Source organism: Neophocaena asiaeorientalis, unplaced genomic scaffold (assembly GCF_003031525.2).
Source record: "Neophocaena asiaeorientalis asiaeorientalis breed wild unplaced genomic scaffold, Neophocaena_asiaeorientalis_V1.1 scaffold450, whole genome shotgun sequence".
NCBI lineage: Eukaryota > Metazoa > Chordata > Mammalia > Artiodactyla > Phocoenidae > Neophocaena > Neophocaena asiaeorientalis.
In genome coordinates this window covers 1,817,558-1,839,689 of record NW_020175674.1, presented here as the reverse complement: position 1 = coordinate 1,839,689, position 22,132 = coordinate 1,817,558, and the positions used below count along the sequence as shown (strand labels likewise).

The following is a 22,132-nucleotide window of genomic DNA, read 5'->3' as shown; positions in this document are numbered from 1 at the left end:
TTTGAAATGGTGTTTTGGCAGGAGCTGAGATCAAAGGGGAATATGTTTTTTACATTTACACTTCTTTGCTGGACTGAGGCCCCCAGCCATTCCCGCTCCCTTTCTCGTGGTCACTCAGCCCTGTCAGTGTGGCCTCTGAGTTTTTCTCTCACCAGTGGTAGATTGAGTGAGCTGATATGATTTCTTGCTTATAGTTGAGTTCTGTATTGTGGGGGAAAGGATTCCTTTTCCATTTCCTTCTTTCTTTCAGTGTTTCCTGATAATACACCTTTGTTTCGGAATTAAGTTAGGACCGGCCATACTTTTTTCCTCTTAGATTATGACCATGAAGACCATTTTACACATTTACAGCTATCCCCTTCTTTATAGTATAAGCTGTAAAATGATGAAGATGCCATGTCTGGGGAATGTATTGTTTCCTGCGTGAAGAAAAGTGAAAGTGAATTTGCCTTTCACCGATTGTCCAGCAGGTAACATCCTTTATCAAGGTGTTTCTAAAGATGAAACTTCATGGTTGCCTTTTCTTTTGTTATAGGCCTCTTTTCTTGATACTGTGAGTAGCATGGCTGTTCATGATATGTTTAAGTCTCCTAGTAAAACGTACATCCAGCTAAAAACAAGAGATGAAAATATAAAGGTAATGATTACAATCACTTGTTAATTATAATTGGGCTGTCTTGCCACTGATACGTATATATTAATTAAAATATTTTTTTTCTAGGCGGGATCACCTTTTGAGCTGGTGGTTAGTGGCAACAAGCAGTTGAAGGAGTTTAGCTATATGGTAATCTCTTACAGAATCTAAATTTATGATCTATTGTAGAATCGTCTGAAATAATGTCTACCTGAATTTGAAACTGAACTTACTGATTTTTAAAATTCAGCCTCACACTTAAAAGAAACGATTATATTTTAATGTATTGTATGTTATACAGGCACAATATGTAATATTTACATCCGTTCTTACAGAGTTTTCTTTTTTTTCTTTTATAAATTTATTTATTTTTGGCTGCTGGGCACGGGCTTTCTCTAGTTGCAGCGAGCAAGGGCTACACTTCGTTGCGGTGCGCGGGCTTCTCATTGCGGTGGCTTCTCTTGTTGCGGAGCATGGGCTCTAGGTGCGCAGGCTTCAGTAGTTGTGGCACACAGGCTCAGTAGTTGTGGCTCACGGGCTCTAGAGCGCAGGCTCAGTGGTTGTGGCGCACGGGCTTAGTAGCTCCGCAGCATGTGAGATCTTCCCGGACAAGGGCTTGAACCCGTGTCCCCTGGATTGGCAGGCGGATTCTTAACAACTGTGCCACCAGGGAAGTCCCTCTTGCAGAGTTTTTTATATCTAAGTTATATATAAATTTACTTTGCAAAATTTTACATTTTTTTCCTTTACCACAATGGATTATTATAGGACATTGAATATAGTTCCCTGTGCTATATAGTAGGACATTGTTGTTTATCCATCCTATATATATATAGTTTGCATCTGCTAATCCCAATTCATCCCTCCTCTACCTTCCCCACTGACAACCACAAGTCTGTTCTCTGTGTCTGTGAGTCTGTTTCTGTTTTGTAGATAAGTTCGTGTCGTATTTTAGATTCCACATATAAGTGATATCATATGGTATTTGAATTTCTCTTTCTGACTTACTTCACTTAGTATATTATCATACTAGGTCCATCCACGTTGCTACAAATCAGCCTCACGCCTTTTTAAGCTGTCCTTTTCATATTGAAATCAAACTTTTTTTCTTTCTTCACCCATATTTGCATTTCCAGTTTAAGATGAATAATGAAATCTTGCATTATGTTTAAAATTTTAAATTCTATGAGATAAGCCACGTATGTTCATTCTAGAAAATTATAAAACATAAGGAAAACAAAAACAAATAAAAATGCTCCCCATAAATGGTAGTTTTGCTAATCTAGCTCTCTCAGTGGTGCTCTGCATTCCTTCCACTCAGAAATAGATTCTTGACCATCAAGCTGCTGTTGGCTCAATCACGGTAGCTTTATCTTATCCTTTTCTAATTACCAGCGTGTACTCTCTGTGTTGGTCAGGGAGGTTTACTTTTGTGTGTGTGTGTGTTCAGAAAGGATTTGAAGTTGCTTTAAGTCAAGAATTTGCATGTATGCTTAAAATTATGATAAACATAGCTGCCATTGAGACTCTCACTAGCTTTAACATAAAATAAAACTCATGTACTCTTCTTTTCAGGTAGTGTCCAGGGGACAGCTAGTGGCTGTAGGCAAGCAAAATGCAACAACTTTTTCCTTAACACCAGAAAATTCTTGGGCTCCAAAAGCCTGTATCATTGTGTATTATATTGAAGATGATGGGGAAATTATAAATGATGTTCTGAAAGTTCCTGTTCAGCTTGTTTTTAAAAATAAGGTAAGATTTAAGGTAATGATATTTAAAAGAAAACTTCATATTAGCAAAGTCTGAGAAATGTAATATTTCTTTAGAAAAGTGTCATGAAACCAAATTGGTTAGAAATTTATATTCATTTCTAGAACTATGGATAAACCTCTTCATATTTAATTACTGTGTATCTGTTTTCACCTGTGGAATTATTGGACACTGTGCGTCTTCTTTGTAAGTCGTGGTTCTTGGCTTTAAGACTTTAATTCAAATCCAGGCTCTTTCAGGATTTCCCAAATGGGGGAGTCAATATTGCTCTGGCATGGAATTCCAATGGCAATATATGTGTGGTGTTGCTATTTGTGTGGGAGTGCAGTGAGGGGTGTAGGAGGGAGTGAGGCATCTGCAGTGATGTGTGGAAGCAGAGCTGGGCTTTGGTTTATCCATTTCATCAGTCTGGAAACTAACCCAGGACAAATTTACAATGAGCTTGGCTGCTTTGCATGTGGAGATCTCTGTGGAGTTTTGTCTCCACACACAGCAGTGATTTTTTATAACCAAAGGTGTGTAGCTTGTGTAGGAAACACTCCTGGGCCCCAACTCTGAGAAGTAACCAGATTGCAAGATTGACAGGTGGAGTTCAATTTTCTCATACATATTGAAATGAGCCATTGTTCTCACTAAAGGCTGCTGCCATCTCAGGACCTCTGAAGCAAAATAATCATTATTATTATTACTATTATTTTTAATATTTATTTGGTTGCGCCAGGTCTTAGTTGTGGCAGGTGGGCTCCTTGGTTGCAGCTCCAGGGCTCGTTCGTTGTGGCTCACTGGCTTCTTAGTTGCAGCACATGGGCTCTTTAGTTGTGGCCTGCAAACTCTTAGTTGCAGCATGCATGTGGGGTCTAGTTCCCTGACCAGGGATCGAACCCGGGCCCCCTGCATTGGGAGCGCGGAGTCTTATCCACTGCACCACCAGGGACGTCCCCAATAATCATTATTTTAAAGTAGTGATTTGTAGAATACAGTTCTGGTAGCATTTTCCCCCTGAATTTGTTAAAATTTTAAGAAGTAACAGTTGTCATCCATGCCTTTTATATAGAGAACTGTTAACTCTAACTTTGACTGTCAAAATATAATACAAACTTCTATTTTCTGTCTTATGAAAAGAAATTTTTAAAAGGCAGTGCTGTATTCTGTCAGTTTCAGAGCACAAGTTTTGACTTCTAGTGACTCCATTAATTCCCTGAGAAAGGTGAATTTTTTTTTTAACATCTTTATTGGAGTATAATTGCTTTACAATGGTGTGTTAGTTTCTGCTTTATAACAAAGTGAATCAGTTATACATATACATATGTTCCCATATCTCTTCCCTCTTGCGTCTCCCTCCCTCCCGCCCTCCCTATCCCACCCTTCCAGGCGGTCACAAAGCACCGAGCTGATCTCCCTGTGCTATGCGGCTGCTTCCCACTAGCTATCTACCTTACGTTTGGTAGTGTATATATGTCCATGCCTCTCTCTCACTTTGTCACAGCTCACCCTTCCCCCTCCCCATATCCTCAAGTCCGTTCTCTAGTAGGTCTGTGTCTTTATTCCTGTCTTACCCTGTCTTAGGTTCTTCATGACATTTTTTTTCTTAAATTCCATATATATGTGTTAGCATATGGTATTTGTCTGAGAAAGGTGAATTTTAAAGTAGGAGTAAGGCTTAAACATAGAGGCACACATCTCTGAAAGTGAGAGCAGGTTCTAAAAAAAGTTGCTGTGTAAAGGCTTTGAGGAAGCAGACTGTATAAATAACTTCCAAGAAATTTCTTAGATACGAGAGACAAGAAATTAGTTTCAGTTGTGTTTGCAAAGATAAGTCTTCCATTTTTATATGATAATGTTTACCACATTTACTCTGAAAGAAACTGCATATTTGGAAATAAAATATGTTTCAACACAAGAACATTAATGAATCTTCGTTGATGTTCAGTAATGACTGTGGAATAAATGAATGAGATGTGGAAGGGGCGAGAGATGTAGTTTTAGAAATCATCCACACAGAAGTGCAGGTTGGAGCCAGGGGGTCACTGACGTGCAGAAAAAAGAATGAGAAGTGCGAAGTTTGCATATGATGCAAACTGAGTTACCTTAAACAAGGGGTAAGGAAAGGTATTCTTTCTGTTTAACTCATTTAAGATATAAGTGGAGAAGAGTAAACTAGATACAATGGCTCAAGAGGCATGTGAAAGAAAGATGGCATCAGACAAGTTAAACAGGCAAGGAAGACTTTGTTCAAGACATTTGCAATAGGGGAGAGAGACTGAACTCAACTCCACCGAAACAAAAGGCAGGAGGGTTTTTAAGCACTGGTGTGAGTTAATGGAAAAGTACTGGGAGACCCTGGGGGAGGGGTTGGTCAGCGTGATTAGGACATCTGGTTTGGTAACTGGAGTTTATACGTTAGGCTTCTATTCATCTACAGAGACTGGGAGATCAATCAGGGCTCTTTCTTGATGATTACATTTCAAAAGGATGGCTCCCAGGTCTTTGAGAGAGACATTCCTGCTAGTAAAACTGGCTGGAAGCCGGGAGAAGATTTACATCTCAAAGGGACAGAGAAAACATTAACAATTGCAAATTTTTTAAGAAAAGGGAAATTAGGTGCTTAATGTCAGGAAGAAGCCTGTTTCTAAAGTTCAGGCAAGCTGAGGGGGACATGAAGGCCATCTTGATCAGGTGGTACAGTCACTGGGGCGAGGGATTGTTGAAACAGAGCTGGGCAAGATGAATGTTCCTAGTAGGAAGAGGCCTTATAACAAAGCCATTGGGTTCAGCCGGGATGAGAGGATGGTTGGTCTTTAAGAAGTACAGGTAGGACTGTGCTTTGCTGAGTGTAATGACAGAGGAAGTTCAGGCGGCCACGGAGGCACAGAGCATGGGGCCTGACTGGTGTTGGTCTGATGGCCTCGTCCTGGGGAAAGACACCCCTGCGCAGCCCAGCCAGTTCTGGGAGTCCCCGGGGCCGTCACTTGTACGCACTCACTTCTGAGTCCAGGAGGCCAGTGTGCAGGCACTGGCAGCTTCTTTCCTCTTTCCTGTCCCCCCTCTTGGATACTGGCCCTCCTGACGTACGCCAGACAGTGTCTTCTCTTCAGCACTGGCTGGCGGCTGTGGGGTGGGAGGTGGAGAAAGGGTAGAGAAGTGAAGGAAAACTCTGATTTATGCCACAGTGAGAGGTTCCATGACTGGCCGACACTGTGGGGCTGAGGTTTCTTTTCACTCCTTTTCCTGGAGAAGGCCTGTGTATGGTTTTAGAATGGTCCCCGGGCCAAGGTAAATGTAGAATCTTTGCTAGATTTTGTCATTGATCTGCTATCGGTAAGACGTAAGAAATGCTTTGAAAAAGTGTATCAATCCTGTTTTCTCCCTTTCTTAGATACAGCTATTTTGGAGTAAAGCCAATGCTGAACCATCTGAGAGAGTCTCTCTTAGGATCACTGTGGCGCAGCCAAACTCAATAGCTGGGATTGTAGCTGTCGACAAAAGTGTGAATCTGATGAATGTCTCAAACGATATTACAATGGAAAATGTGAGTTTAGCTATTTTCTCATTACAAAAATACACATTAAAAGAGAAAAAAAGTGGAGGCTTCCCTGGTGGCGCAGTGGTTGAGAGTCCGCCTGCCGATGCAGGGGACACGGGTTCGTGTCCCGGTCCGGGAAGATCCCACATGCCGCGGAGCGGCTGGGCCCGTGAGCCATGGCCGCTGAGCCTGCGCGTCTGGAGCCTGTGCTCCGCAACGGGAGAGGCCACGACAGTGAAAGGCTCGCATACCGCAAAAAAAAAAAAAAAAAAGAAACTTTGTGTTACTTCAGGTATCTAAAGGAAATTTCATTAGTTCCTTTTCAAGTATAAGTCAGTAATCAGTAAAGCTTCTGAATGAAAAGGATCTGCATTCCAGTTGTTAATGTTGGAAAGAGGCTATTGTGGTCAAGTGTCTTTGCTGTCTTACATGAGAAATGCCACTTAGAGTCTTCCCTCATTTTCATACTGTATTTTAACTGAAGACTCTTGAGAAAGTACTAGGAGATGGACTTGTACAATTCTGAATGACGTTGGAGAGAGCTTTAGGTAATTATGAAGTACTTTCTATTTTGCTTGTATATAATGGTTATAAATAATTACAGTCCCCACTGAATCAGGAATTTGCAGTATATTGAGGGAGTGAAAAATCATGTTAGCCTGCAGGAAACTTACAAACCAAGAAATATATGAACATCTAGTGTTATATAAACTAATCACCTATTCCTTAGTCATTTCATTTTTATTTGTAAGCTCTTTTGTTTTGAATTTCATTTTATTTTTATACAGCAGGTCCTTATTAGTTATCTATTTTATACATTAGTGTATATATGTCAATCCTAATCTCCCAATTCATCCCTCCCTCCCAACCCCCCTCTTTCCCCCCGTGGTGTCCACATGTTTGTTCTCTACATCTGTGTCTCTATTTCTGCCTTGCACACCGGTTCATCTGTACCATTTTTCTAGATTCCACGTATATGCGTTAATATGTGACATTTGTTTTTCTCCTTCTGACTAACTTAACTCTGTATGACAGTCTCTAGGTCCATCCATGTCTCTACAAATGATCCAATTTTGTTCCTTTTTGTGGCTAAAATTCCATTGTATACATGTACCACATCTTCTTTATCCATTTGTCTGTCGATGGGCATTTACGTTGCTTCTATGACCTGGCTATTGTAAATAGTGCTGCAATGAACATTGGGGTGCGTGTGTCTTTTTTTTTTTAACATCTTTATTGGAGTATAATTTCTTTACAATGTTGTATTAGTTTCTGCTGTATTACAAAGTGAATCAGCTATATGTATACATATGTCCCCATATCTCCTCCCTCTTGCCTCTCCCTCCCAGCATGTGTCTTTTTGAATTACTGTTTTCTCTGGGTACATGCCCAGGAGTGGGATTGCTGGGTCATATGGTAATTCTATTTTCAGTTTATTAGGAACCTCCATACTGTTTTCCAAAGTAGCTATATCATTTTACATTCCCACCAACAGTGCAAGAGGGTTCCCTTTTCTCCACATCCTCTCCAGCATTTGTTGTTTGTAGATTTTCTGATGATGCCCATTCTAACTGGTGTGAGGTGACACCTCATTGTAGTTTTGATTTGCATTTCTCTAATGATTAGTGATGTTGAGCAGCTTTTCATGTGCTTCTTGGCCATCTGTATGTCGTCTTTGGAGAATTGTCTATTTAGGTCTTCTGCCCATTTTTTGATTGGGTTGTTTGTTTTTTTTTAATATGTAGCTACATGAGCTGTTTATATATTTTGGAGATTAATCCTTTGTCCATTGATTCATTTGCAAATATTTTCTCCCATTCTGAGGGTTGTCTTTTCATCTTGTTTATAGTTTCCTTTGCTGTGCAAAATCTTTTAAGTTTCATTAGGTCCCATTTGTTTATTTTATATTTCCGTTACTCTAGGAGGTAGGTCAAAAAAGGTCTTCCTGTGACTTATGTCAAAGAGTGTTCTTCCTATGTTTTCCTCGAAGAGTATTATAGTGTCTGGTCTTACATTTAGGGCTTTAATCTATTTTGAGTATATTTTTTGTGTATGGTGTCAGGGAGTGCTCTAATTTCATGCTTTTACATGTAGCTGTCCAGTTTTCCCAGCACGACTTATTGAAGAGACTGTCTTTTCTCCATTGTATATCCTTACCTCCTTTGTCATAGATTAGTTGACCATAGGTGCGTGGGTTTATCTCTGGACTTTTCTATGCTGTTCCATTGATCTATATTTCTGTTTTTGTGCCAGTACCATATTGTGTTCATTAGTGTAGCTTTATAGTATATTCTGAACTCAGGGAGTCTGATTCATCCAGCTCCATTTTTTTTCCCTCAAGATTGCTTTGGCTATTCGGAGTCTTTTGTGTCTCCATACAAATTTTAAGATTTTTTGTTCTAGTTCTGTAAAAAATGCCATTGGTAATTTGATAGGGATTGCATTGAATCTGTAGATTGCTTTGGGTAGTATAGTCATTTTCACAACATTTATTCTTCCAGTCCAACAACGTGGTGTATCTCTCCATCTGTTTGTGTCATCTTTGATTTCTTTCATCAGTGTCTTATAGTTTTCTGAGTACAGGTCTTTTACCTCCTCAGGTAGGTTTATTTCTAGGTATTTTATTCTTTCTGTTGCAATGGTGAATGGGATTGTTTCCTTAATTTCTATTTCTGATCTTTCATCATTAGTGTATAGGAATGCAAGAGATTTCTGTGCATTAATTTTGTATGCTGCAACTTTACCAAATTCATTGATAAGCTCTAGTAGTTTTCTGGTGGCATCTTTAGGATTCTCTATGTATAGTATCATGTCATCTGCAAACAGTGACAGTTTTACTTCTTCTTTTCCAGTTTGGATTCCTTTTATTTCTTTTTCTTCTCTGATTGCCGTGGCTAGGACTTCCAAAACTTTGTTGAGTAATAGTGGTGAGAGTGGACATCCTTGTCTTATTCCTGATCTTAGATGAAATGCTTTCAGTTCTTCACCATTGAGAATGATGTTTGCTGTGGGTCTGTCATATATGGGCTTTATTATGTTGAGGTAGCTTCCCTCTTTGCCCACTCCCTGGAGAGTTTTTATCATAAATGGGTGTTGAATTTTGTTAAAAGCTTTTCTGCATCTATTGAGATGATCATATGGTTTTTATTTTTCAATTTGTTAATTGAAATGGTGTATCACATTGATTGATTGGCATATATGGAAGAATCCTTGCATCCCTGGGAAAAATCCCACTTGATCATGGTGTATGATCCTTTTACTGTGTTGTTGGATTCTGTTTCCTAGTATTTTGTTGAGGATTTTTGCATCTATATTCATCAGCGATATTGGTCTGTAATTTTCTTTTTTGTGGTATCTTTGTCTGGTTTAGTATCAAGGTGATGGTGGCCTCATAGAATGAGTTCAGGAGTGTTCCTTCCTCTGCAATTTTTTTTCTTCTGTTTTTTTCCTCTGCAAGTTTTTGGAAGAGTTTGAGAAAGATGGGTGTTAGCTTTTCTCTAAATGTTTGATAGAATTCACCTGTGAAGCCATCTGGTCCTGGACTTTTGTTTGCTGGAAGATTTTTAATCACAGTGTCAATTTCATTACTTGTGATTGGTCTGTTCATATTTTCTATTTCTTCCTGGTTCAGTCTTGGAAGGTTATACCTTTCTAAGAATTTGTCCATTTCTTCCAGGTTGTCCATTTTATTGGCATAGAGTTGCTTGTAGTCGTCTCTTATGATGCTTTGTATTTCTGTGGTGTCTGTTGTAACTTCTCCTTTTTCATTTCTGATTTTTTGATTTGAATCCTCTCCCTCTTTTTCTGATGAGTCTGGCTAAAGGTTTATATATTTTGTTTATCTTCTCAAAGAACAATCTTTTAGTGTTATTGATCTTTGCTATTGTTTTCTTTGTTTCTATTTCACTTATTTCTGCTCTGATCTTTATGATTTCTTTCCTTCTACTAACTTTGGGTTTTGTTTGTTCTTCTTTCTCTAGTTCCTTTAGGTGTAAGGTTAGATTGTTCATTGGAGATTTTTCTTGTTTCTTGAGGTAGGATTGTATTGCTGTAATCTTCCCTTTTAGAACTGCTTTTGCTGCCTCCCATAGATTTTGGACCATAGTGTTTTCATTGTTATTTGTTTCTAGGTATTTTTTAATTTCCTCTTTGATTTCTTCAGTGATCTCTTGCTTATTTAGTTACGTATTGTTTAGCTTTCATGTGTTTGTGTTTTTTACATTGTTTTCCCTGTAATTTATTTCTAATCTCATAGCGTTGTGGTTGGAAAAGATGCTGTATATGATTTCAATTTTCTTAAATTTACTGAGGCTTGATTTGTGACCCAAGGTGTGATCTATCCTGGAGAATGTTCTGTGTGCACTTGAGAAGAAAGTGTAATCTGCTGTTTTCAGATTGAATGTCCTATAAATATCAACTAAATCTATCTGGTCTGTTGTGTCATTTACAGCTTGTGTTTCCTTATTAATTTTCTGTCTGGATGATCTGTCCATTGGTGTAAGTGAGGTGTTAAAATCCCCCAGTATTACTATGTTACTGTTGATTTCCTCTTTTATAGCTGTTAGCATTTGCCTTATGTATTGAGGTGCTCCTATGTTGGGTGTATATATATTTATAATTGTTATATATTCTTCTTGGATTGATTCCTTGATCATTATGTAGTGTCCTTCCTTGTCTCTTGTAACATTCTTTATTTTAAAGTCTATTTTGTCTGGTATGAGTATTGGTACTCCAGCTTTCTTGTGATTTCCATTTGCATGGAATATCTTTTTCCATCCCCTCACTTTCAGTCTGTATTTGTCCCTAGGTTTGAAGTGGGTCTCTTGTAGACAGCATATATAAGGGTCTTGTTTTTGTATCCATTTAGGAGCCTGTGTCTTTTGGTTGGAACATGTAATCCATTCACATTTAAGGTAATTCTTGATATGTGTGTTCCTATTACCATTTTCTTAATTGTTTTGGGTTTGTTTTTGTAGGTCCTTTTCTTCTCTTGTGTTTCCCACTTAGAGAAGTTCCTTTAGCATTTGTTGTTCCTTTAGCATTTTTTGAGCTGGTTTGGTGGTGCTGAATTCTCTTAGCTTTTGCTTGTCTGTAAAGCTTTTGATTTCTCTGTTGAATCTGAATGAGATCTTTGCTGGGTAGAGTAGTCTTGGTTGTAGGTTCTTCCCTTTCATCACTTTAAATATATCATGCCATGGCCTTCTGGCTTGTAGAGTTTCTGTTGAGAAATCAGCTGTTAACCTTATGGGAGTTCTCTTGTATGTTATTTGTCATTTTTCCCTTGTTGCTTTTAATAACTTTTCTTTGTCTTTGATTTTTGTCAGTTTGATTACCCTGTGTCTTGGCATGTTTCTTCTTGGGTTTACCCTGCCTGGGACTCTCTGTGCTTCCTGGACTTGGGTGGCTATTTCCTTTCCCATGTTAGGGAAGTTTTTGACTATAATCTCTTCAGATATTTTCTTGGGTCCTTTCTCTCTCTATTCTCCTTCTGGGACCCATATAATGCAAATGTTGGTGCGTCTAATGTTGTCTCTTAGTCTGTCTTCATTTCTTTTCATTCTTTTTCTTTATTCTGTTCTGCCCCAGTGATTTCCACCATTTTGTCTTCCAGGTCACTTATCCGTTCTTCTGCCGCAGTTATTCTGCTATTGATTCCTTCTAGTGCATTTTTCAATTCAATTATTGTATTGTTCATCTCTGTTTGTTTGTTCTTTATTTCTTCTAGGTGTTTGTTCTTTAATTCTTCTTGGTCTTTGTTAAACATTTCTTGCATCTTCTCAGTTTTTGCCTCCATTCTTTTTCTGAGATCCTGGATCATCTTCACTATCATTATTCTGAATTCTTTCTGGAAGGTTGCCTATCTCCACTTCATTTAGTTGTTTTTCTGGGGTTTTATCTTGTTCCTTCATCTGGTACCCTGTCCTCTTTCTTTTCATTTTGTCTGTCTTTCTGTGAATATCGTTTTCATTCCACAGGCTGCAGGACTGTAGTTCCTCCTGACAGGCTACAAGATTGTAGTTATTCTTGCTTCTGCTGTCTGGTGGATGAGGCTATCTAAGAGGGTTGTGCAGGCTTCCTGATGGGAGCATCTGGTGGTAGCTAGACCTTGGTGTTGCTCTGTTGGGCAGAGCTCAATAAAACTTTAACCTGCTTGTCTGCTGATGGGTGGGGCTGAGTTTCCTCACCATTGGTTGTTTGGTCTGGGTGACCCAGCACTGGAGGCTACAGGCTCTTTGGTGGGGTTAATGGTGGACTCTGGGAGGACTCTTGCCAAGGAGTACTTCCCAGAACTTCTGCTGCCAGTGTCCTTGTCCCAGCGGTGAGCCACAGCGATCCCCCGCCTTTGCAGGAGACCCTCCAACATTTGCAGGTAGGTCTCATTCAGTCTCCTATGGGGTCACTGTTCCTTCCCCCTGGGTCCTGATGCGCACACTACTTTGTGTGTGCCCTCCAAGAATGGAGTCTCTGTTTCCCCCAGTCCTGTTGAATTCCTGCAATCAAATCCCGCTAGCCTTCAAAGTCTGACTCTCTGGGAATTCCTCCTCCCATTGCTGGATCCCCAGGTTGCGAAGCCCAATATGTGGCTCAGAACCTTCACTCCAGTGGGTGGACTTCTGTGCTATAACTGTTCTCCAGTCTGTGAGTCACCCACCCAGCAGTTATGGGATTTGATTTTATTTTGATTGCGCCCCTCCTACCATCTCATTGTGGCTTCTCCCTTGTCTTTGGATGTGGGGTATCTTTCTTGGTGAGTTCCAGTGTCTTCCTGTCAATGATTGTTCAGCAGTTACTTGTGATTCTGGTGCTCTCACAAGAGGGGGTGAGCGCACGTCTTTCTACTCTGCCATTTTTAACCAATCTCTGTAAGTTCTTTATATGTACTTGTCAGTGAAATCTAGACTGTATAACCCACATCCACTGATTGATTAACTACAGTGATTAACAACACGTCAGAAAGAAAGATATATATGTATAGGCGAATTTGGTCATCTTGTTGTAAAATCAATCCATTTGAGAAAAATTATACATTTTTCTTCAGTCTATGCAGCAAACTTTTCTCATTCCTTTTTTAAAAAAACTCCTTTAAAACCAATTGGTCACTTTTTTTCTCTTGCCTTCACTTAAATTCACATTATATTCTAAAAAGTCTGTAGCATTTTGCATTTGATTTAAGTGAATGTAGCATCCTTCATTTTACAGCTTGCTAAATATCTTAATAAATATATTATTTCATTTTTCCTTCCATATATATGTGTACACACACAAATACACACACACACACGCTCTCTTTGTCTCTGTCTCTATATCTCGCTGTACGTTTACATTAAATTTTGTCAGCTGTTAAGATTGCTATCCCAGCTTTCTTTTGATTCAAATATACTTGGCTGGTATATTTTTCCATCTTTTTATTTTCAACCTTTTGTAAGTTTTTGTTTTACCTATATCTTGTAGATAGCATATTATTATATTTTGCTTTTGTTTTTTTTAATCTAATCTGATAGTGTCTTTTAATAAGCTTATTTAACCCACTTACAAATTAGTCCTTGCTCTAATTAAGACTTATTTCTGCTTTTTTATTTCATATTTTAAAATTTAGACTACTTCCTTTTTGTTTCTTTTTATTCTTTCTGTGGTTTTGGAAGTTACACATTCTAGTTTTATTTCCATGATAGATGCCCTTAACTCATGAATTGTGCTTATATTTATTTATCCTTATTGATTTCTTAAGATTATCAATATTTGTATCTTCATCTGAGAAGGCAAGCATTTTAGTGTGCTCTCATATTCTTATGCATTCTTTTTGTGTCTCCCTGACTGCACCTCCTTCCCCAACCCTGGCCAGGTCATGTTGCTGTTGTACAGAATTTTTGCCCTTTCAATATATACTCTCCCTTCATTTTTTTTTTTTTTTTTTTGCTGTACACAGGCCTCTCACTGTTGTGGCCTCTCCCGTTGTGGAGCACAGGCTCCGGACGCGCAGGCTCAGTGGCCATGGCTCACGGGCCCAGCCGCTCCGCGGCATGTGGGATCCTCCCGGACTGGGGCACGAACCTGTGTTCCCCGCATTGGCAGGCGGACTCCCAACCACTGTGCCACCAGGGAAGCCCCTCTCTTAGCTTTTTGTTTTATGTTTTTTGTCTCTTTTGTCTTTTATTTATTTCTTTGGGAGGGTTCCTCAATTGACTCTTTCTGCTCACTGATTATTCATCAGCTGTATCTGATGAATAATCAGATATCATTGATTTGATGGATATCCTACTTTTATATCAGCTGTTATACTTTTAATGTGTATTATTTTCATTTGGTTCTTATATTTTTTCTTGTTTTATATTGCTAATATTTTATCTTACCTATATTTACTATGTTTATTTTAAAGTCTTGAGCTGACTTTTCAGTATTCTGCTTCATACGTTGTATGTTGTCCAGCTGGATGTCTTTTACGGAAATTATACTCATTGGATGGCTAGTTGATTTGGCTGCTACTCTGATAATGTCTGTTGGGGAAGGCTGAACACCAGGTTCCAATCTGTGTATGTCTTGTGAATTTAAAGAGAGGCGAGAGGTTGAACTTCAGGGACTTGAGAACTACTCTTGATCCTCCCAGTGTGCTGTCCCCTTCCACTCAGCGGTTCACTTTTAAGCTCTTAGGGAAAAGCAGCCCAGGAAGCCGTGGTCTCCTGAGGTGATGACCCCAGCTCTGAGGGTTTGGAGGAGTAGAGGAGGAAGAGTGAGTGCTTGAAGGCCAGAGGTCTGTTCACGTTTCCTCACCCTCTCACACCAGAAGGGCAGAGGTGCTCACCTGGTATTATCCTGGCCACACTGCCTGCCTGCTGGCTGCTGGTTTTGGCAGTGAAATTGCAAGGAATGATTGTCCTGAGGCTACCTTCTGAAGAGAAGCACGAGCAGAATTTAAAAACCTCCCTCCAACCGTCATCTGACTGCTATTTGTAGCAGCTTTCTGCCATCTGCTTCCTCCAGCACTCCAAATCGAGATACCCTTCCCTCTCCTGTGGGCTTTCTTGTTCTACTCATCCAAGTTTCTTGCTTGCTTTTATTGTTTCTCCAGAGTTGGCTCTGGAGGAGGGAGTCAAGAGCCTATGATAATAGACTGTTTTGGTTTCTTTCATTCTTGTTAAATTTATAGGTGATACCCAGAGACTCTTGAATGCCTTGGAATAATTTAAGTGTCCTAGATCTTCCAGGACTAATTTTCAGATACCAGACTTCTCTTGCTGCAGCTTTGACAGTGCCTTTTACTGAGCCAGTGAGAAAAGGAGGACTTCTTTATGCAAGAGATGCTTCTTCCTAGATAATTCCATAGATTTGCACCTGAGTGTCAGCAGAAGGACATCTTGCACATATTGGTGTTCTGTGGCAGAGTTGGAGTTATGGAACGAAAACCTTTTCTCTCCATCCTATCTGGCTCTGGCTCTGTTGTCTATAGTTGAGCTAACTATATTGGCTAGCTTGTTGAGATATTATGAAATTTTCTGTTTTCTCATTCCGTTATTTTCTCCTTGGTACTTGTTCTAGCACCATGTTTACTTAACATGGATGTAGCAGTGGTATTGTTAGTATAGCAGAAGCAGTGGTTTGGGTGTTTAATTTTAAACTTGGTGTGTTTTTAAACTTACACTTAGAACCTTTAGTAATTTTCCCCCTGTCTTTGTCTTAGTCTGTCAGTCTTAATGCTAATGTAAATAAGGGAAATGTATCAAAATAGTTACCAAAAAGTGTATAATATCTTAACTTTTTTTACCGTAGTAAAATATATATAACATAAAATTTGTCTCTTTAACCATTTTCAGAAGTACAGTTCAGTGGCATTAATTACATTCATAATATTGTACAACCATCATAACTGTCTATTTCCAAAACTTTCATCACTCTAAACAGAGACTCTGTGACCATGAAGCAATAACTTTCCATTACCCGCTTCCATTAGCAACCCTGGTAACCGCTAATCTACTTCTGATTTTCTGAATTTGCTTATTCTAGATATTTCATATAAGTGGAATCATACAATATTTGTCCTTTTGTGTTTGCCTTATTTCACTGAGCACAATGTTTTCAAGGTGCATCCATGTTGTAGCATGTATCAGAACTTTATTTCTTCTTATGGCTGAATAATATTCCATTGTGTATATATGCCACATTTTGTTTGTTTATTCTTCTATTGATGATGCTTAGGTTGTTTCTACCTTTTGGCTATTGTAACTAATGCTGCAATGAACACTGGTGTACAGATATCTCTTTGAGTCCCTGTTTTCAGTTCTTTTGGGTATATATGTAGGATTGGAATTGCTGGGTCATATTCTTATTCTGTGTTTATATGTACCAATTTTACTCACTCTTTTAGCCTATTTTACTCACTCTTGCTAGCAATGAGTACTGTTCTTAAAAAGTAGCATTGCTAATCAGATACATGCAAGTATCTCGTTATTGAAGAGCTATCTCATTGATGTAATTTGCATCACTTTGATTATCAATAAGGTTGAATATTTTTCTGCTTATTCATAATTTGCGTTTCCTCTTTTGTGAGTTGTCTCTTTGTGTTATTTTAAAGAATTTAGTTAACTGATTTTTTTAAAAAAAATTTATTTATTTATTTTTGGCTGCATTGGGTCTTCATTGCTGTGTGCGGGCTTTCTCTAGTTGCAGCGAGCGGAGGCTACTTTTTGTTGTGGTGCGTGGACTTCTCACTGCGGTGGCTTCTCTTGTGGCGGAGCACGGGCTCTAGGTGCGCGGGCTTCAGTAGTTGTGGCACGCAGGCTCAGTAGTTGTGGCTCGTGGGCTTTAGAGTGCAGGCTCAGTAGCTGTGGCACACTGGCTTAGGTGCTCCATGGCATGTGGGATCTTCCTGGACCAAGGCTCGAACCTGTGTCCCCTGAATTGGTAGGCGGATTCTTAACCACTGTGCCACTAGGGAAGTCCCTAACTGACATTTTTTTAGAACTTATGTTAGCTATCAAATTGAACCCATTTATCTTTGTCAAAAGTATAAGTCATTTTTAATGCTGATCTCTACGTGTTGGTCTTGTCAACAAGCCCACACTTCTTAGGCATTCTGGAATGCTGAACAGAATAAAAACAAGTTTAAAAAAGAAGTGTAATTTTGGCTGATTGAATTATGAACATGGCAGTTACATATTCATTATTCCTCCATTTGTGTCATTTTCAAATTTGATAAGCATATGGGCTATCTCTTACCTAAGGTATATATCAGAACTGTTGAGAGGGCAGAACACGTTGATACGATTGCATTCATTCCGTATATTTTATCTTTCCTTAGGTGGTCCATGAACTGGAACTTTATAACACAGGATATTATTTAGGCATGTTCATGAACTCTTTTGCAGTCTTTCAGGTATGTTTAGTTTGCTATAATTTGAAAAGGTATTAATATATTTTACTGCTGCAAAGTTAATTTCAGAATTAATTATCTAAATTTTGAAATGTTAGCCTCTTATTCAATTTATTTAATTTAACCTTTTATTAAGTGTGTTATATAAGTGTAATTTGAAATGGAAAGATAGTCACCCTTCTAAGTTTTAAAAGCAAATGAATAAATTCACCATTAGACAAATAATGGAATTTGTCATTATAATTTCTTTCTTTTATATCACTTTCCTTGACCTGGAAGTGTCTCTTTTTTCATGTGAGAGAGAGAGAGAGTGTGTGTGTATGTGTGTGTGTGTGTGTGTGTGTGTGTGTGTGTGTGTATGTCTGTGTCTGGGTATGAGAGAGAGAATGTATACTCATGTATGTACCTAAACTCTCAAAAATGAGCAGGAGTTAAAAAAGAAAGGGAACTACTTTCACATGCTACACAAAAACAAATGAGCAAGGGTGAGTTAGGAGTATGGGAGTCTGACAATTTAGAGGACATTTAAACTTTTATTTTAAAAGAAAATTAAAATTATTCTTTCTAGGAGTGTGGCCTCTGGGTGTTGACAGATGCAAACCTTGTGAAGGATTTCATTGATGTTTGTAAGTGAAATCTGACAAAGTGCTTTTAAAGTAATTAAGTCTTTCATCTCAAGTGTTTATCGTTACTTATGTAAGTATGAATACTTTCTGGCTGAACATGAATATTGTAATTTTCATTTTCTGTTCTCTTATCCTACAGTGTTTGCCGTTTAATGTACTTGAAAGTACATCTGGACCATGACATGGAGTGTTTTTCACCTCCTGTCTAGATCTTTGTAATGAATGCTTTCCATTTGCTCTCTGTAATTTTTTGACATGGTTATATTTTTGGACATATTGGAAGATCTTATGCCTCCAATTTGTGTTGTAAACTGTGGTGTTATTTTGGAATCAGTTAAAAGGGGCAATGTAGTTTTGAAACATTTTTGTTCTCTAGCTTTTTATTGTTCACCTAGAAAATAGCCCAGATGTCATAAAGTGTGCTGTTGATACACACACACACATACACACGCCCGCACGCACTTGTCTCCTCAATCTGAGTTCTTTGCGGGCAGAGTCACATCTGTACATCCTAGTTCCCTGGATTGCTAAATAGAGTTGACCACCCAACTAATCAAAAGAAGTGTGCTTTTAGGAAGGAGTCGTAAAACATTTTGACTGAAGGAAATGTATAAATGAGGATGATTAATTCTAGAAGTTGTTCTCTTTTCTTTCAGGTAAAATCATACGAAATCATCTTGAAAGGCCACAGAACTATCATAGTTTCTATCCATGAATTCCCCGTTTCTGTCACATGTTCCCACTCATTCTATTGTTAGTAATACTTATTGTAATCTTTACCTTTTCTGAGACCCTTCTACCTTCTCACTGTAACAAAAGAAGCCTGATACTCTTACTAGCATATTATCTTGCTAGAAACCTTCAAGTGATTGAATTCTTCCCTAGTCCCTGCATGACACCTTTCCCATTAAACTCAACTCTGGAACACCCTGACTGTTTACCTTACCCCTGTTTCTGCACCCTGATGCCCCCAAAATAACCTTAACTTTGATATGTCACAAAGCATCACTTTTCCCTAATATGATTTGGCTGATATATGAGCTCTTGAGTTGATATGATTCCACATCTCTGTTAATGAAATTATCATCTACCCACATGTCTGCATCAGAAACCTGGAACTCATCTTTAATTCTTTCCTCTCTCTGTCAGATGTGGAACAGCAGAGTGGTTAAGAAAGGAACTTGCCATTAAATACTTCTGACTTTGAATTCTGGCTTTGTGATCCTGAGAAAATTCATTAAGGTCCCTAAACCTCAGGTGTCTCCCTGAATTAGAGGAATAATAATATTACCTAGATTACAGGGTTGTGAGGAGGTTACACCCAAAAGGATGTAAAATGCGTAGCACGTGTTTGGCACTCACAAGTCTGCAATTACCTATTGTCTTATCCCTCAGATCCAGTTTGTTCATTATTCAGTAGATGATATTAATTGCATGCCTGACGTGTAGGAGGCAATGGAGATTCCAGCTTGGTCTAGTGGGGCAAGCCAGCACACAGAGGAGTATGCTGAGGTACAGCCTGCCCGTGGGTGCACACAGAGGCCATCCAGCTGAGAGGCAGAGCACGGTCGTTTCTCAAGGCTGTCCTTCCTCTCCTCTCACTCATCAGCATGCCTCCTTGGGTGCCGCGGGAGCCCCCTGTTTCTCCTGCCTCATTCCCCCCAGCTCTAAACCACTGTTCGCACTGAGACCAGAGTTACCATTATAAAACATGGGTTAGATCGTGCTTCTAATTTGTTTCAAAACCTTCAGTAGGCCATCATTACTTAAACGATCAAGTCCAAATCCTTCAGCGCGGGATAACTGATATTTAAAAATCTGGACCCAAGCGTTTGTTCTGTTCTCATTTTATGCCACTCTTCCCTAACACACATTGTCATATTCTGGACATGCCTTGGTACTTAGCTTATTTTTTTTCTCTTGTATGAGATACTCTTTATCCGGAGGCGTAAGGAAATGGAATGTAGAAGACAGCGCAGAATGGGTTTTCTCCCCTAGCCGTACCCTGTCCACTGTGCAGAGGCTGTAAAGTCACCTGTTCTCTGCACGGTGGACACTTGGCCTGTGTGCGCTATCGCTCTTAGCATGTATTTGTCCACCTCCTCCATAGACAATGGGTGGAGCTCATCACTTTCATCTTGGTATCTTTGGTACCTTCTAGAGTATAATTTTCTTTTTACACTTCATTTTGAAATAATTTTAGGCTTATAGAAAAGTTGAAAGAATAGAGATAGGTATGTCTATATGTCAGCCTGCCTCTTTTATAAGAAAGAAGCTAATAAACTGGATGATTTTAGCGTCTTGTGGATGGTGTAGCCAAAGGCAATCAGCACTGGGGATCTAAGAAGAGGAGAGTAGCAGAATTGGAGATAACTTTAAAAATGTGATTTAGGTTATTTCTTAGCAGCTGAACTGTAGGTAGTTTTTCAGGTATTGGTTGTAGGGCCATCAAACTTTTTTTTTTTTTTCTGGCTCTTTCATAGTGGCCATGTGACTAGGGTAAGTCACGTGACTTCTGTGGGTCTCAGGTGCCTCTGTAAAACAAGAAGATTGGACAAGACAAACTCTAAAGGCCCCGTCAGCTGAGAGGTGCTGTGATTCTGTGGACTGGGTTTATGAACACTGTCTACAGTGACTTTTTCCTGACAGTTGTCTGTGTTTATTTTTAGATGACCATATAGCGTTTTTGGAGGAAAATGAAGGATACTTGGTAGATTTTCATGACTTCTCTTCAGGTAGCAGTCCACGTGTCAGAAAGCATTTTCCAGAGACTTGGATTTGGCTAGACACCAGCATGGGGTAAAAGTTTATAAAGTTCTTTGCCCATATATATTTTGTGTGGCCTTAGTTTTAAGTAAGTTTTGCCCTGTTTCTGATGCTTAGGTACAAACATAGAGTGGTAAAGAACTGAATGGACCAAGAGTTTTTTTTTTAGAACGATATTTATTGTATTTAAATATAGTACTTAATAAAGCTGCATGTGAATTGTGGCAGTGAGAGTACCATCGTGGAGAAGACTGGCCTTTTGCTGATGAAGGGTGATTTTAACTTCCCTGAAGTCTTGTGGTTCTCTTTGGGGAAAGATTGCTGAGAATCCCTTTGTTGCCTTGGGATGGGAAGCGCTCATGGTTATTCCCCCTGCCTTGTTGCTCCTCATAAAACATCCCCGTGAGCCACAGGAAGTAGGGGTGTGGATGCTGAAAGGAATTCAGCTTAGCTGACAAACTCTGTGCTACCTGGCGTGATGACTGAACGGTAAATCATGAAATCTACACATATCGTGAGTCAACTATTTACAGAAACTCGAAATAAGTCAAACCTCAAAAAACAAATAACAGCGTAGACTAGGATACAGAGGGGAACTTTTACGCATATCGAGAGAAACAAATTGGAGTTAAGTTTGAAAAAGTATATTTATTATCTATACAAAATTTATGAAAAATGATATTTATTCTGAAGATATAGACATTGTAGAAAGATTTTATTGGAATACGGATCAGTCTGCAGTGTTATGACCTTATTATGACCTATTCCTTGAGAACTTGGGGTGTACTGTTTTAGGCTTAAACCTTTAAAAAAAGTTAGATATGTAAATGATTTGGAAAATTAAAATTCTTCCTAACCATGGTTTTAGGTTATGTTGGCCAGTTTTGAAATGTGTCAGTTCTCGGTTTTGTGACTTTTATGTTTATCTTGGCTTCAGTTCCAGGACTTACCAAGAATTCGAAGTTACTGTACCTGATTCTATCACTTCTTGGGTTGCAACTGCTTTTGTGATCTCTGAGGATTTAGGTCTCGGACTAACAACTGCTCCAGTGGAGGTAGTGTATTAAAGGGCTGCTGATAAATGGTACAGTGCCACGAAGCGAAGAAAGTGTCGGCTCCTCGATGGATTTAAAACAAGTGATTGCTGATGATGTAGATCACAGTTTAGAGATTCCTTGGCGTTTCCTTCTTGTTTTTCATCTGTTTTACACTTTAGAATGTGAGCTGTATTAAACTGCTAAACATGCTAGCTCTGTATTAAGATTTGGATACAAAGTTTATTATGGACTGAGTCCAACCCCTTCCAGAGGCCAAGAAGAGAGAGAATATTTCCGTGCATCCCTCTTTAAGGACAAGCAGAACTTCTCAAAATGTCCCCTAGCAAACATTTCTTCACATCTCTTCGGTCAAATTACATCTCATGTCGCTTCCTAAACCCGTCACTGACA

At 39.0% G+C, this 22,132-nt stretch overlaps 1 protein-coding gene across 2 annotated transcripts in view; it reads left to right on the top strand.

Moving 5' to 3' along the window:
* The window catches only part of CD109 (CD109 molecule), a 113,058-nt gene that overhangs the window by 54,279 nt on the left and 36,647 nt on the right, over positions 1 to 22,132 (top strand). For both annotated transcript variants that reach the window (XM_024731904.1, XM_024731905.1), the window contains 8 exons: positions 536 to 637; positions 722 to 784; positions 2,210 to 2,386; positions 5,781 to 5,933; positions 17,221 to 17,295; positions 17,861 to 17,918; positions 20,588 to 20,717; positions 21,622 to 21,739. In XM_024731904.1, the coding sequence (XP_024587672.1) occupies positions 536 to 637; positions 722 to 784; positions 2,210 to 2,386; positions 5,781 to 5,933; positions 17,221 to 17,295; positions 17,861 to 17,918; positions 20,588 to 20,717; positions 21,622 to 21,739 (876 nt within the window). The remainder of the gene's footprint in view (positions 1 to 535; positions 638 to 721; positions 785 to 2,209; positions 2,387 to 5,780; positions 5,934 to 17,220; positions 17,296 to 17,860; positions 17,919 to 20,587; positions 20,718 to 21,621; positions 21,740 to 22,132) is intronic.